At 40.2% G+C, this 15,337-nt stretch overlaps 1 protein-coding gene across 7 annotated transcripts in view; it reads left to right on the plus strand.

Annotated features, from left to right (window-relative positions):
* The window catches only part of LOC122398680 (TLD domain-containing protein 2), a 76,104-nt gene extending 64,480 nt beyond the window's left edge, over positions 1 to 11,624 (plus strand). For all 7 annotated transcript variants that reach the window (XM_043398773.1, XM_043398772.1, XM_043398774.1 and 4 more), the window contains 3 exons: positions 4,294 to 4,575; positions 5,262 to 5,431; positions 5,559 to 11,624. In XM_043398773.1, coding sequence (XP_043254708.1) covers positions 4,294 to 4,575; positions 5,262 to 5,431; positions 5,559 to 5,694 — 588 coding nt within the window. In that variant the 3' untranslated portion in view covers positions 5,695 to 11,624. The remainder of the gene's footprint in view (positions 1 to 4,293; positions 4,576 to 5,261; positions 5,432 to 5,558) is intronic.
* The last annotated feature ends 3,713 nt before the right edge of the window (positions 11,625 to 15,337 follow it).

The following is a 15,337-nucleotide window of genomic DNA, read 5'->3' on the forward strand; positions in this document are numbered from 1 at the left end:
GAGAAACTTTGTACAGAGTGCAATTACACTTTTTTTAACATAATAATATGACAGGACAATAGGTTTCCAATTAATCAACGACTACTTTCATTTTCATTAATTGCTTATTATTATTATTCAGTACCTAAACGTTGCTGAACCGGTTCATCGGTGTGGCTCGTCTAACAACATGCTTCCCAATGAACCGTGGAATTTCTTACACTCGTATACATAACACCTTACTATAATCACTATACCCCTATGTACGAAAACTTTTTGCTCCTGTAAGTTGTGTAATTTTAAATGGTTTATTCCGCCATTCCATTAACAAATTTCGCCAGAACAGTACAACAATGCCAGTCCAACAACCACAATCACAATCAGAGAATAGTTATTTGTGTGGTCGATGCATCAATGCCGGATACTTGGTTACGCCTAACCGAGCGTGAAGTTTTTTATTGTTTACGAGGAGATTGCATTCTAAACCGTTACACCTGGTATATCTTCGACGGACTAACGTCCAAAAGTTTTCTTCTTTTTTGCGTATCGAACGTTGCTGCTGACTTTTTCTCCGCGAACGTCGAGATACAGGGCGGCGAGTGCGACAGGTCAAGGAAGCTGTTGCGATAAAAAGCGATGCGTGACGTTCGAGGTCACGTTCGCGTCGATGTGCCCGTTCAAATTGTTGCAAAAGCGTATTGAGAGAGTATGAGTTCGTTCCCCTCGCGTGCAGCATTCTTTATTTTTCTTCCGACAAGGCAAACGCGTATGCAGATCGCAGATTTATTCCATAAAAATTGGATGAAATTCTCCAGATAAAATTTCCTTTTTAACCTTTCGGTACGTTTACGTCGATACACGCCCCAATAATCGGTTCTCTTGATTGATGTTCTTGCGTCTAGAAATTCAGTAAATTGATTCTGGTTTGGAAAAATTATTTTCAATTTTAATATCAATAGAACGAACTGTGATGTATATTTTCTTAGATTCTTTAATTAATCGAGGAACTAGAAGTCGTGACTTCTACTGCCACGTGAAAACGAGCCTTAAAGAAATTTGATCCTCGGTTCTGGGTCACGAAAACGTGTCGTTCGCCTAACCTAACCTCACTCAGTCTGCAATATATTCTTCGACTACGCGGACAGAAGCCACGTCGCCTCGATGCGTCGCTCGCGAGTATCTACCATTTGCATGCAACTTTAAAATTCCGCATTCGTGTCAATTTCGCATTCATACAGTCCCCGACGAACTTTCCTATTACATAAAAATGAAGCATGATTGGACAGAATTTCGTGTAATATAGGTGACAAACAAAATCAAAGTTTAGCGATGTATCTGAATAATCAATTCTACAAACAATAACTCTCCCACAAGTTCAGCGTCACAACAGGTGAACTAATTTTGTAATATTCGTAACGTGACGTGTGGGGGCACGCGACCCTTTCGCTCTTTCCTTGTCACGGCCCTGCTTGGAGTCGCTTGGCTCCTTGATATCGTTCAGACGATACTGAACGTTTTAATTGACGCGACCTCGCTTCAATTGATGTATATCCGCGCAAAAACCAGGGTGAACGCGTCTTGTTTGTAAATACCGGCGAAAATAGTCGCGGTTTATCTTCTTTCTTCGTAAAAAGGAGATCGCCATTGACAACGTAAACTCCACGCTCGCTCGCGAATATGATCAGCCGTAACTCGTCGATGAACCGCGATTGGCTATATTGAAATTAATGCTCTCAACACTTTACCGACTGCATAGAAGAAACGAACACTCGCGGCGTCTGGTTGGTTGTTTGTCAACGCAGTACAATTGGTTAAGTAATTCGAAAACAAGAAACGGAACTTTATTTGCTGTTTAAATACATGAACAAATTTCAGGTTTCTCTTGTACAAACAGTACTTGAAATTAGGTCGGTGCATTTCCCGCGTACAGATTCATATTGTCTCGTATATTCACCAACAGATGGGTTAATAAATTTTTTTTATTAAGCAAAGTTTGGGTATTACATATGCACACTAAATATTCGTTTTCTGCGAGCGACGAGATGCGAGAAAATAAACTATGCAGACGGACGAGGAGCAGAGCTGCAGTGCTGTTTACAAACCTAACCTCAAAGCGACTGCAACGACCTTCGCGTGCAGTCTGCGAACGTAATATCATTATTGAAAAATAAAATCCTAGTATTACGTTCTTGATATCGATTTGCAGCCAAAAAGTTAATTCATTAATATCACATCGCTTATGACACAGAAGATCTACTGTAATGAAAATTTGCGTCCAATTAAGTATCTCTGCAGCATCAGTGGAAACGTTAAATGCTAGTGTCAGAGTTCAAACGAACATTAATTGTATAATAAAATTTATGGTTTATTAATTAATCCTAAAAAAATAACATAAAATCACTGACTGAACGAACGTTCTTTTATTGTCAGCATTACGTAATTTGTTTTTCGTATCGTATCGTAGTTTTGCTAATATTAAATTTCACTCGAATCATCGATACAAATTTAAAATTTGTTTGATAAGAAAACACCGACTTTGGTAATTAAGGAACATTTTACAAATATTTGACGTTATCGCGTGACGAATCCACCTCTTCTTTTTTTCATAGTATATTTACACCATGTGTTTGGTGTACACGGTTACGTAATTTCTTTTGTTAACAACTTTTTTCTCCGCGTCGAGCAACAGTGTTTGCACACCCGATAAAAGCAAATGAGATCACCGTGCAAATTAATAATTAAGCGGGCGAATAACGATGTCATTATACTACTATCGAAGGATACGGCATGTTTAATCGATTCATTCTCCGCGACGCGTTTATTTCAAGAATTTGTCAGAAAAAGTGCGATCCACTCAACACAGTGACGGTGATATTAATAAACGTGTAATCCTTGAATCGTTTCCGAGATTCCGTTCCCCGTTTTTGCAGAATTGATTCCTTCGTTCCTGGAAGTCGTGTTACAAGTTCTGAATTAAAATATCCATTGAAAATCGAAAGGTTTTAATTTTATGGAGAAACATCACGTGACCAAGCTCGTGGCTCGCCAGTCGATCGACGCGTGCGATGGACGCCTATGGGCGTTCGATTTGCATGTTAAATAGATACGACTAGAGGATTTCCGCACAGTGGGGGTTAAAGGGCTTAAAATGGACATTCAAGTATCGACTTTCGACACGCTGAGTCTTCAAGGCACCTTTCTAATTTTTTAATTCGGTATTAAGTTCGTAATTCCAACGGCTGAGCTCGTCGATAGGAAAATCCCGCTCTGCTAATGAGTTATGTAGATTTCGTAATATTAATTAATGAGATGCAAAGCCGTAATGAAGCAACAGGATGGTGTTTTCACCTCTTAATCCCGCGGGGAGAAGATCGCGTGAAATTGTTATGTCGTTCGGGACAGGTGCACGAACGTGATTCACCACGTGCGCATTTGCATTGGTCGAAGGAACAACAACACGCCGCACGTGAGCTTAATGTATCGTTTAATTAGAGTGGGGACGAAAGTTTGTTTGCAAACTTTCCATCGAACCCGAGCAAACTTTCCACCGACTGTGGAATAAAAAAGATATTTGAGTAAACTTGAGATCTTGCCGCCACATTTATATTCGATAGCGTGGTGGACAATGTTGCACGGTAAAAATACCGAAATGTTTGCGTAATCTTTTGTGCGGACTATCCGAGAAAGGTTAAGAGTCTACGAGATGTGCATAATCAGTCGGGAACGTTTATAATGGAGGACGCATTCTTCTCTGTTTACATATTCATTACACCCCTCAAAGAAACACGAAGCTTTCAACATAGAGACAACGTCAACAATTACAACACGACACTTGAATGCATACAGTAGTCTGTGTTGGCTGTGTTAGATCTAGAATTAGGTTTAGAGAACCAATGGAATACCCCATAGTTGCAACCAGTACTGTCCCTCGACACATAGAACCGTAACACACGAAATTGACCAAGATCACTGAGTGCATCGTTGAAAAATATTTTGTACAGTGGAACCTCTGCTGAGAAAACAGTGTTCGGTGTACTAGTTCTAATTGTATTGTTTGTTTCGTAGCTCGTTGGGTAAGTAGACATTGGTCTTAAGTACATCGGTGGACGACCAAAGAGAATCGTCATTCATAGAGGTTTCACTGTCTTTAGTTCATAGATGTCCACCGTTTGGCATCGAGTCTCCCAAGAACGTCCATTGACACGATGAGCTCAGTAATCGTCCCTAAACTAGTAGACTCTGTTCTCAAAATGTTCCCTGAAACTGGTTCTCTGTCTCCGAGGCCATTTTAATAACCTAATTCTCCATTCGCAGGTGCTGTCCATGAGCGAGGAGCTCAGGCGAGCCCTGTACGCCAACAGCGCCATCTCCTTGGACAATGACGTGATCGTGCCGGATTTGGTTGGCACCACTGAAATCCTCAGCGATGAACACAGGGAACAGCTCTGCCGGCACCTGCCCGCCAGAGCGGAAGGCTACCTCTGGACCCTGGTGTTCAGCACCAGCCAGCACGGATTCAGTCTCAACAGCATGTACAGGAAGATGGCCAAAGTAGAGAGTCCGATCCTGTTGGTCATCGAGGACACCGAAGACAACGTGAGAAATCGTTCTGGAAAAAATTATTTTTAGCTGCGGGGGTCGATTACAATTATTTTTGGTCGATAGACATACCCTCGAATTTCTACGCAGTTTCGAGAAAAAAATTCCTGACCGAAAATATAATGTGAGGTTAGAAACGTAACGGGGCTCTAGAGCCCTAAAGAAATGGGGCGAAAAAGCATAGTTGACGTGAGATCTGCTCGTATACGTCGTTTGTGGTCGAACGTGTTAACCACGACCGGTGCAGTAGAATCGTTATTGTACCGTTCAGTTCTTCCCTTTTCGAGCTACTCCGGTTCAGAGTTGATTACCCCAACCCATCGTCATCGTTCCCGTCCGTTGAATGTGACGTTGATTCCAATTACGTACGAGTGTTTGGAGTGTAGGATACCCTTTGTTTTCGAATTTCGAGTTCGTGCTCTCTGGATGCGCCGAAGCGTACGGAAGTTATTACTGTTTCGCACAGTATAACGAACTGAATACCGAATAGACAAAGGTTTCCGCGGCTGTGCGGGAGGAGTATGTCACGGTGCTTCGAAATTTACTATAGATTCTGGGTCTTTGTAGTCGAACGTGAAAGGGAAGAGTTCAGCAATCGAAACGTTATCTAGTCTAGTCATCAATGTTTGTTGAAAAGCCCCGTTCTTTGATTTAGCGTAAATCATAATTTTCCGTGGTTACAGGTGTTTGGAGCGTTGACCTCATGCGCTCTGCACGTCAGCGACCATTTCTATGGGACTGGGGAGTCCCTGCTCTTCAGGTTTACGCCCAGGTTCCAAGCATTCAACTGGTCTGGAGATAACTTATACTTCATCAAAGGAAACAATGAGAGTCTTGCCATAGGTGCTGGGGAGTAAGTACTCTGTTCATTTTTCTGGAGATAAAAAAATATAAAACGATCATCAAGCACTTGACCGTCCCTTTACAAACACAACCTATACACTTCTACCAATAGAACCGGAATACGTTTAATGTTACAGTGGCAAGTTTGGATTGTGGCTGGATGGCGACCTGTACCAAGGCAGGACGCAATCCTGCAGCACGTACGGAAACGAGCCGTTGGCGCCGCGCGAGGATTTCGTTGTTAAAACACTGGAATGTTGGGCGTTCATATAGGACACGGCCACCTCCTACACGTTGTCCAGGACTACGCCCTCGCCGCAGCCTAATTTGACCTGAACTCGATAGTCTCGTGGAGGTATATCATCCCCAGGAGAGATCACAGGAAGACTACAATTTCTAAGAGACATTACCAGAGGAGATTAAATCGATTAACGGGTTTCTATACCGGCTGGCTCGATCCACACTACTGATAGATTCTAACGGACCGAGGTACATAGAACTGTCAGTGTATAGAGATTAATGGAAGAGTTGTGATTCTGTTTGAGGAACGAAACCCCCATGAAGAAGGGGGAAAGGCGGGGGAAGCTTTTTTTGATGAAGAAAAAAATATATAACGCCGACGGATGCGATTGTTTGCAACGTCCGGCCAAGATCGTTGACCCGCGGACTATTATATAATAATTATCGATTTATCGTTTAGCCTGTCCTGTTTGTTTTTCTATATTAAGTTGGCGTATTTATTTTATTTTTTATATATATATATATATACACACACGCGCATATATATACGTGTTTTCGTTGAATGAATCGTTACAAAAATCTGGTTTTACGATCGCGTGTCGTTCATGATTATCGGAAGTATCGACGACGACGGCCATGTATAAAAATTCGTTGCCCCGATGGCCGTCGTTTCGAACTAGTCGCGAGAATTACGATCGTTCGATGGTCGGTGTGATCGCAAACAATACTGGGAGAGAATGTGTGTAGCGTGAATGGATCGGACGAACTTGATGGACTGACGACGAGGGAGACGCGGTACGTACGAAGAAATGATTGAATCATGTTCAGAGCTGGGACGGTGATAATTACGAAGATGAAAGAAAACACACGACATCGTGAGAAATGTTTAAAACTAACCGTTTGTTGATGTGTAGATAATTGTAGATAGTAAATGTAAATATATGTATTACCAATCGTATTAACGGTACAGTTAATTTTAAAGAAGCAGCTATTGTACGCTAATGAAGAAAACAAAAAACGTTGCTGAACCACCACCCGTGTAGCTCGTCTCACGTATATCCTGGAAGGACATGCCCGGCTACATATACACACCCGTATACACAATTATACAAGCAAAACACTGAACGATACTCTGGGAAGCGTGATCGCAGCCCGATGTAAACGATCCAAGATCTGAGAACAAGTAGAGCTTTAGAAGGGGAAAAATGGTTCGTACTGATCATTTATGATCATAGAGAGGATCGAGTGAGAATTGCGATTAAACTGTCAGCGGTGGCTGATATTTCTTTGATAAACGGTGACAAAACGTGCTTCTTGAGCCTCGAGTGACCACAACGAACACACACGCCTGTGCCTCGCTTCGCTCTCTTTCTCTCCTTCTGCTAGAACACGGTACAATCCCAGCTGTAGAAGTTCTTGCGTCTAATCAGAGCCGAGGAAAAGCTCTACACTATGGTCGTACAATTACGAACAAACATCTCGATTTTTATGCAGATGCAGACAATAAGAGGGAATATGTTTGTCCGTGGTATTTGGTTTTTGTTGGGTCGATCTAGTTCATCTGACATAAAGAAAGAAGAAGGAACGGTTGATTTCTATTCTCGGTATCGTGTAACAATGAAATTTCACTCGGCTCTGATTAACCGCTATGAAATTGTTAATTCACATACGACCACGAGACTGTTCACGAGCTTATAGTCTCTATATTGTATTAGGATCAATTGACTGTGTCGCCCACCGTTTCTACCACTTTGTAAAACACAAGATTTCCGTTGTCAAAAGGTGAGGGGACTAGCCTAGTGTCGAGTGATTGTACAATTATTTAGTAGAACGAACGCTAACTAGGGAGAGGAAGTTTTGATAATCGATTTTATAAATTGATTTTTCCCTCGAGAACGATTTTCTAGCGGCTCCACAACGAGATGTTACGTCGAAAAGATAGAAAAAAAAAAAAAAAATAAAACTAAAGATGAACACGCCCTTTTATACCGTAGCGAGTATACCGTTGCCATTCCTTCCATTTTACTAGGAACAGTTTCTAACTTGTGTCGTTTCTACGATTTTCGAACTTCGTATTTCTAGGGCTGCTTTTTTTAAAACGTGTTCGTCGCTGATAAAACAGATTGTCTCGGTCGTGATTGTCGATGCTTATCGAGGGAAAGGCTTAAAAAAAGCAGCGCGATGCGAACGACAGAGACACGTTGGAACGGATCGAGAGAATCGTAGATCTGAACGAGACAGGAGTATCCGGTGCACTGGTTATGAAACGCACTTACAAAAAATTGAATAAAAAAAAACAAATAAAAAAAAAAAAATATGAAACATTGCCAGACAGTAGAAAATTCCATGGAGCACGGTTTCAAACAGAAAAAGAAAAAGAGTGGAGGAAAGCACAAAAATGTATTTAAACGTAGCTTATTACCAGCTTGTTTAGGTTAGTTTTTCGAGTACGTTGATACACTGAATGCGACGCGTATCGATCGTAGCATTGTCTAGGACATTAAATTAGGCGTCTAGGCGTACTCTTGTGATACTAATGAGGTAAATGAAACTCCTAAACGATGTATCGAGTCGCTTCTAGTATGTGTGTTACTCTGTAACAGTGCTTATCCTTTCGCGGTAGAGCGATCGTTCACCTCACGCCGATGAACTCGTGGAATCTCGATTTAAAAGAGCCAAGACAATACAAATTCGAATGCAAAAGGGAATAGAAAACCGAGATGCTTGACCGGGGCGATTTTTCTTTTCTTTTCTTTTCTGGGTTTATCTTTTTTTTTAGAAAAGGAGTCACAATTCTCGCCTTCGTGTCGATTACCACGGAATAAATGTACATTATAACGAAATAAAAAAAAAGATCGATCATGTGTGTCTGAAAAAATAATTTTTCGTTCATTTATTGTTTTTCTGTGTTTCCGTGGTTGTGTTTAAACTTGGATTGCTAGATTCTGTCGAATTAGACGTAAACGTTACGACAAAGTAATTATCGTCATGCTCTTGTCAACTGCCTTGGAGGGATTCTTTTTCTTCTTCTGAACGAAGCGTATTCTGTACTGAATGTAGGAGCATTTCCAACACACTAGGTGTCGTCTAATCTAAAATATACGCAACTGCCTCTACAAAGAAACTGTAGACGTATATTAAGCATGTCATGTAAAATCGAGAAGAGATTCTAATCGTAATTAACGACGATATTTCCTGTACGATCAATTGCGACATGTTGTACGCGAGCTCGAACGCTGCAAGTTACCTGACGATCTTCGATGCTCTGATATAAAAAAAAAAGAAAGAAAACAAGACCACTGTTAGGAATGAATTTATCTTGCAAAAATTTGGTCATCCAAGATCGATGATACTTTTTAATGTGTGTGTTTGAACTGTTTGAAGATGATTCTGAACTGTTTGAGCATGAAACCTTCCTTGTAAAGGATCACGTTTTTTTTTTTTTATTTTTTTTTACTTTTTCTGCAGCTCCAACTACTCTGCTCGCAATAAAAAAAAAAAAACTATATAAGAAACAGCTTTCAGTGTAATACAAAATACAAAGATATCAAAGGCTTAAACTTTGAACAAGAAAAATAGACATTTAGATTCTACAGAATTAGTTAACAAAATTTCTGAACTTGGAGAAACGTTCAAATATGTAAAAAGAAAAATTAATAGTTAATTTGGGTGAAGCAACATCTTCCTTAATTTGGGAAAGACCTAGTTCTAACCTCAAAATTCTGATCGCTAGAGATTTAGGTTCTTCTATGTGGGTTCGTGAAAATTAAGTTATATTTTGTTATAGATGTATATTGATAGAGGCGACAATGGTATTAATGAACAGACAGTCAAAAGATTCGAATGGTCGGAGACCGATTTTCAACAAATTGTTCCTTGACTATTGGAAATGGAAATTGCAGTATGCTCATCTATCCTGGACACGTTGAAATTAATTACTATAACTGTTAAACATAGAAAAACAATCAATATAAGCGTATAGCTTTCTGCGTTCGTGTACGAAAATGTAGGAATAGAGAAAGTAAGAATCTCTGCTGCAAGCGAAGTAAGCTCACACGAAAACTAATGTAATCGCAAAAAAAAGTATATGTATATTCGTAGTTGATTAGTGGATGTTAGTGTACCGACAAGAAAAGAAAAAAGAATCGTAAAATAACGATGAAGACGAAGCAACAAATTACATGTCGAGACGAAGACCTTTGGTATACACATTGTCAATTAGATTCAGACTGATCGCAGGGATTGAACACGCATAAAAAAAAAAAACTCGATGTTTTTCAGTGTTTAGCTATATAGATATTGTTGTTGTCGTTGTTGATAATCGTCGCTAAGACACGATTGTACGTCTCGATACGACATAGCGCGAAGGAACGAACTTGGACAAAAACGAGTACAGAAGAAAGGTTAGGTTCGTCTTTCGAACGCATAGGTTCTTTATCGCAGAGTAATAGTCGAAAACGACAGAATCAGTGTCAGCTGCTTGGAAAAATCGAAACTTCGTGCTATGTCGTTCAAGTATAGCCTGTTGTACACGTATAGACAGCTACTTGTACCAAAAAAACAAAAATATGTAGAAACGTAGAAAAAACACAATCGTTCTCATCTTGTATCCGATACAAATTCGGTATCAAATTTTAACTGTTTCATTATAGGACGTAATTTCTGGTAGGATTGAAACAGAGACGATTCCTTGTCCAAATATAAGTTGAAATCGTAGCAAACATTTTCTTTTCCCAAGATGCTTTCTTATCAACGAAGCTAACCTAATATTTACATTTGTATTATATGCTTCAAACACTCTCCGACAACATTCGAAATCATTTTTCGACTTATTTTTGAAGAAGGAATCATTAGACTTTCAATTGTACCCAAAATTATGTTGCATTGTGTGTTTATGGTTTTTTCTATACGTTGAGTTCATCGGTTCCCCATTATTTAGAATTAGAGTATGATGTATAATTTCAATATTTGAGGACATTGTTTCCCCTTTTTATTTCGTATTGTTAAATTGTTTCAGTGTTTCATTTTGCAATTTTTTATCGTGTATTTCACTTGCAAACACGAGATACGTACAAGACTCGAATCTTTCCTGCGCAATCCGCGAAACGATATTCTAAACACATTTTTTACACTATCAGCATCGTTTCGATCGAAACACGATCACATTCATCCTCGCGATTTCTCCAGAGGAAAATACTTTTTTGTATTATTTTTTAACACTTTATCGTAATTAATTGGATCGTTTTCCTCCATCGAGTAACGGTTGCTCGGTAATTTTTGGTCTAACCTAGTCGATCGAGGTACAAAAATCGTTTCGAACATATGTTTTCACGTTGCATAAAAATACGATGTTAAAGACATCGGCCAATGATATCAATCGTACATCGATCACGAAACCTGTTCTCCGATTACGTATCGATTCGTGGTACGAGTACCAGACACGAGAAAAGAAAAGGGAAAAAATGAAAAAAAGAAAAATCGAATTCATCTAGCTCACTCGTCCCATTTTTCGAGGGGAAAAAACGAAAGAAAAACATATCCATCGTTCGAAATATCGGAACACTCTTTGAGCCGTCGTACGAGACAAAATGGGGGGGGGGTCTAGAGCAAACAGAAAAGTCGGGGAATCAAAACAAAGGGCCCGGAGCTATAGGGGGCAGACGAGGACCCCTCGAAACACACATATATACACACACAACTCTCTGGACCAATGAATTTTACACTACTAATTGTACTGTCGCCTAAATCGCCACTTCCGTGGAAGTAATTCTCTCCCCGTTTCTCAATCTTAAAAAACTTAGGGGGCATCAGCAACCAAAACTAATCATTCCCGCGTTTCACGAGCAACAAAAGCAACCCACAACAGCAACACACTGTGTGTCTATCGTAATCGTATATTAGCCAACTGTATACCGTGTATGTTGAATTAATCGTACGGACGAGCCACTAAGAAAAACGAGAGAGCACGTTTGCGTACATTTCTTGTTGATTAAATCTTGTCACGTGACATTAAAAAAAAAGATTAATCGCGATATAATTCTATTTTTTTTTCTTTTCGTCATTCCAGAGAGAAATTACAGAGTAAAAGATGTTATAATATTTTAGCAAACCAACGTTTACGTTTTACGAGATATCCTGATCGCAAACGTGTCCCCTTTCTGAACAATATCGCATGTAAAATGACGAGAGATAAAAAAAAAAGAAATAATGTTTCACTCCGAAGAGTGAGAGTGTGTGTGCGCGTATGTATGTATATAACGTCAATACACAGTGCTGGAAGCGTGTATGTGTGTATATACCACACACGTGTACATTGCGTATACATATTATACATAATTTAGCGTCGCAGCGTGCATACACAGCAGAGACCCGTAGCGCGAAGGAGGTCACTATACATATATACATAAAAAAAATATACATATACATATTATAAATATATACATACGAGTAATGGTAAATTATAACGTTGTAAAGCTGCGAGTAAATGAGTGCTACGACTGCTAACGGCGGCACCAGAGTTACTAAGAAACAAAAAAAAAATAAAAGAAAACAAAGAGAACCCGATAGGGACGACGGAGAAAGAAAGGGATTTATTTTTTTGCCAAGAGAAACACGCCCTCGTTTCGCGGAGGGGAGAAGGACGGATATCAGTAAAACCAATGGAGTATTTTGCGAATGTCGTAACAGAGATTGCGAGTATTCTGCTGCATGTTCCGTGCGTACGTTGTATCGACGTTCATAGTCAATCTGTTCCGTTTAAACGAAAATCGCGGATCACTTTGGATGCGTGTGCGCGTACGTATGCTTGAAGAATTGTGATACGTGTGCCGCGCGCACACGCATATATGTATACAAAGAAGAATATACAAAAGATATTCAATAAAACGCCAATATTGTGAAGTACATTTTTATGAAACGCCATTCCCATTTGCGTGCACACTCGCGACGCGACTGCACCGAAAATCCTTATTTATTTAAAAAATACCTCGGTATGGCAGTCAGATCGATTGACAAAAGAAAAACGGTAGCTTGGAATGTTTATTGCATTTCTTTTACAATCGCGATTCCTGCCTGGGGTAACCTCAACGAGAATTTCTTTTCCCGAAAATGCGTAGGATTTCAAGAAGATGTCCATTCCCAAAAATGATTCTAATTGACCCCTGCAATCGAAAATAATTTTTCTAGAACGATTAATATTCTTAAAACGTTCCAATTGACCTTGCATGTTTCGAGATTAAACCCCTCGATGCTTGAATATTTTCCAAATTTACGATCCAAAATACACGACTTCTCTTCGTGTGCATTAATGTGTATTTTGTTGGGTATTGCAACACATCATTTTGCGATTTTAGTGACGCAGTTTACGTATCTTCTTTAGAATCCTGTATAATTTACTGATAAGAAATGAAAGATATAAAGATATAACTTATACAAAAGAAAGTATCGTACGAAGGACAGAAGGTCGGAGAAATGAATACGCGATGTACAACCTTGGTTCTCGACAACAATTCAAAGAAACTTGAAGTCTCCTCGAATTTGTCCATATTTCCATACCTATTGTTTGCAATAATTATTAATTAACATCTGGCAATAGTTAAAATAATGCTCGATAGCGTGGGTTGTATAAATAATTGTTTTAATACCATTTTGCGTAGAATATTTATTTCTCGGTCAAAGGCACGGTTAACCGTTGATTGATTGATGAACTCGCCAAGGACGGTCATCCCCACTACTTTAAATCTTCTGCCTGAGCTAGCTGCCGGTGACGAGCACTCACTCGCTCTCCCTCCTCGGCGCTGGTGGACGTGCGGACCCTCGTGGTTCGGCGCTCCACCTTTACTCGCCACTACTGACCACTGGCCGAGTACTGGTCAACTTTCTTGACCAATACTGACCATTAGTGACCAGTAGCGAGCGAGTTCCGCCTCTCCTCTTTCTAATTTCTTTTTCGACCTTCGAGGGTCTGTTGGGCTTGAATATGGGATTTCATCTTGCATTTACTTCTTTGGTCTCCTTCCATATTTCAATACTTGTTCCTTGTTTGGTTTGTTCGATGCACATTCTATATTGCATGCACAAATCTGTTTCATTGACCACTATCGACACAGTGGTGAGTGATATCTCAATCTCCAATTTCTCATTTCTTTTTCGATATTCAAATGTCTGCTGGGTTTGAATCTATCGTTTCTCCTCCTTTTCATTTATCCGGATTTCTTACATATTTTACTTCTGGCTCCTTGTTTGCTCCCATATTTTATTTTCGTCTTAATTGTTGCTTATCGTATATGTTGTGCTCTTGTCCATGTCTATTTTACGTCACTGGTTTCTCTGGGCCCATTTATTTTATTTCAAGGCTTCGTGTTTACCAATTCATTATATTTAATTGTTTAACTAATCGTAAATGCCGGCATTTTTAGTTTGTTTCAGATTATTTACAGGCCTCTATTATCGTGGGACATCGAGGGACTGTTATATCTAGGTTAAATTTATTTTTAAGGCCGCGATACCAAGCAATTATTAACTTAGCTTCCCGTTCACTCGTTCTCTCGTTTCTTGCTTCGATCCGAAGATTTGCTGCACGGTTCAGCATCGCGTCGCGTCGCGTATCCCATTATTTAGCTTCACCCCTTTTCAAACAAAATAATTGCTTGGTAAAATTAGATATAGGCATCGACGACTCGCGTGTGTGCCAAGTAATTCATAACCAACTAGCTTCTCGTTCACCCGTTCTTCCGTTTCTCGTTCCGGTCACCACTGCTTTGATGTAGAAAGCAAGTGATCGGCCGTTTAGCTGGTCCGAAGGGTCAGTTGCCGTCCTCTGGCGAGACGATCCAAGAGAAAGCGTATTTCGGCCGCAGAGGGGATCAGGGACTGTTCCTGTCTGCGGTAGCCCCGACACACGCTCCCTCTCTCAGTCAGTCGTCTCAAGTTGGGTCCTACGGGCTCCCAACAGGATGCGTGGGAGAAATGGGGAACCTCTGTGTCGGGTGCGTCGATTCACTTCCTCTTCGATTGGACTTGCTAAGAGGCAACGGAGCTGAACCTTTTGACCAGGTACTCGGTTCGCGTCGCGTGTCTCGTTCCTTGCGTCGATCACCTCTGATCGACATCGCGTCGTATCGCGTCGCGTCGCGTATCCTACAGTATAGCTTCATCCCTTTTTAAACGAAATAATTACTTGGCACAACTAAACTAGAAGATCGAAGGAACATTGCTTCCTTCTATCTCTCTGGTTTAGTAATCTAGCTTGTAAGAATGTAAAAGGGAGATCGTTGGAACTTTGATTCCATCTATGTCCCTTCGGGTCTCCAGTCGCAGCAACCTCCACGTGGTGAGACCTGGTAATCGGTGTTACCCACGATAAAAAAAGCTTTTCTATCGTGGGTAACACCGAGCTAATGGCTGCGAATTTAGTATTGCTTCTTGATATAACAAACGAATTTAGATTTATAGTTAGGCAGGTTATTTTTATTTGAAGAGAAATTCTTTTGAGAATTCATTTTCGTGTCATTCGCGACGTTACCAACAGATTCAGAAATAGTCAACTCACATGTCTTTACGCACACACTTCAGCTAATTCAATACTAATTCAGTGAATAGTTTCTCAACTGACCGCCATTCGTGAGAAGGGGACGCGAAAATCACCTCCGAATTTTTAGGTTAGTATGGCAGTCAG

The sequence above is a fragment of the Colletes gigas genome, unplaced genomic scaffold, assembly GCF_013123115.1.
Source record: "Colletes gigas isolate AHSC1104 unplaced genomic scaffold, ASM1312311v1 Colletes_gigas_Sc00012, whole genome shotgun sequence".
In the NCBI taxonomy this organism is placed as follows: domain Eukaryota; kingdom Metazoa; phylum Arthropoda; class Insecta; order Hymenoptera; family Colletidae; genus Colletes; species Colletes gigas.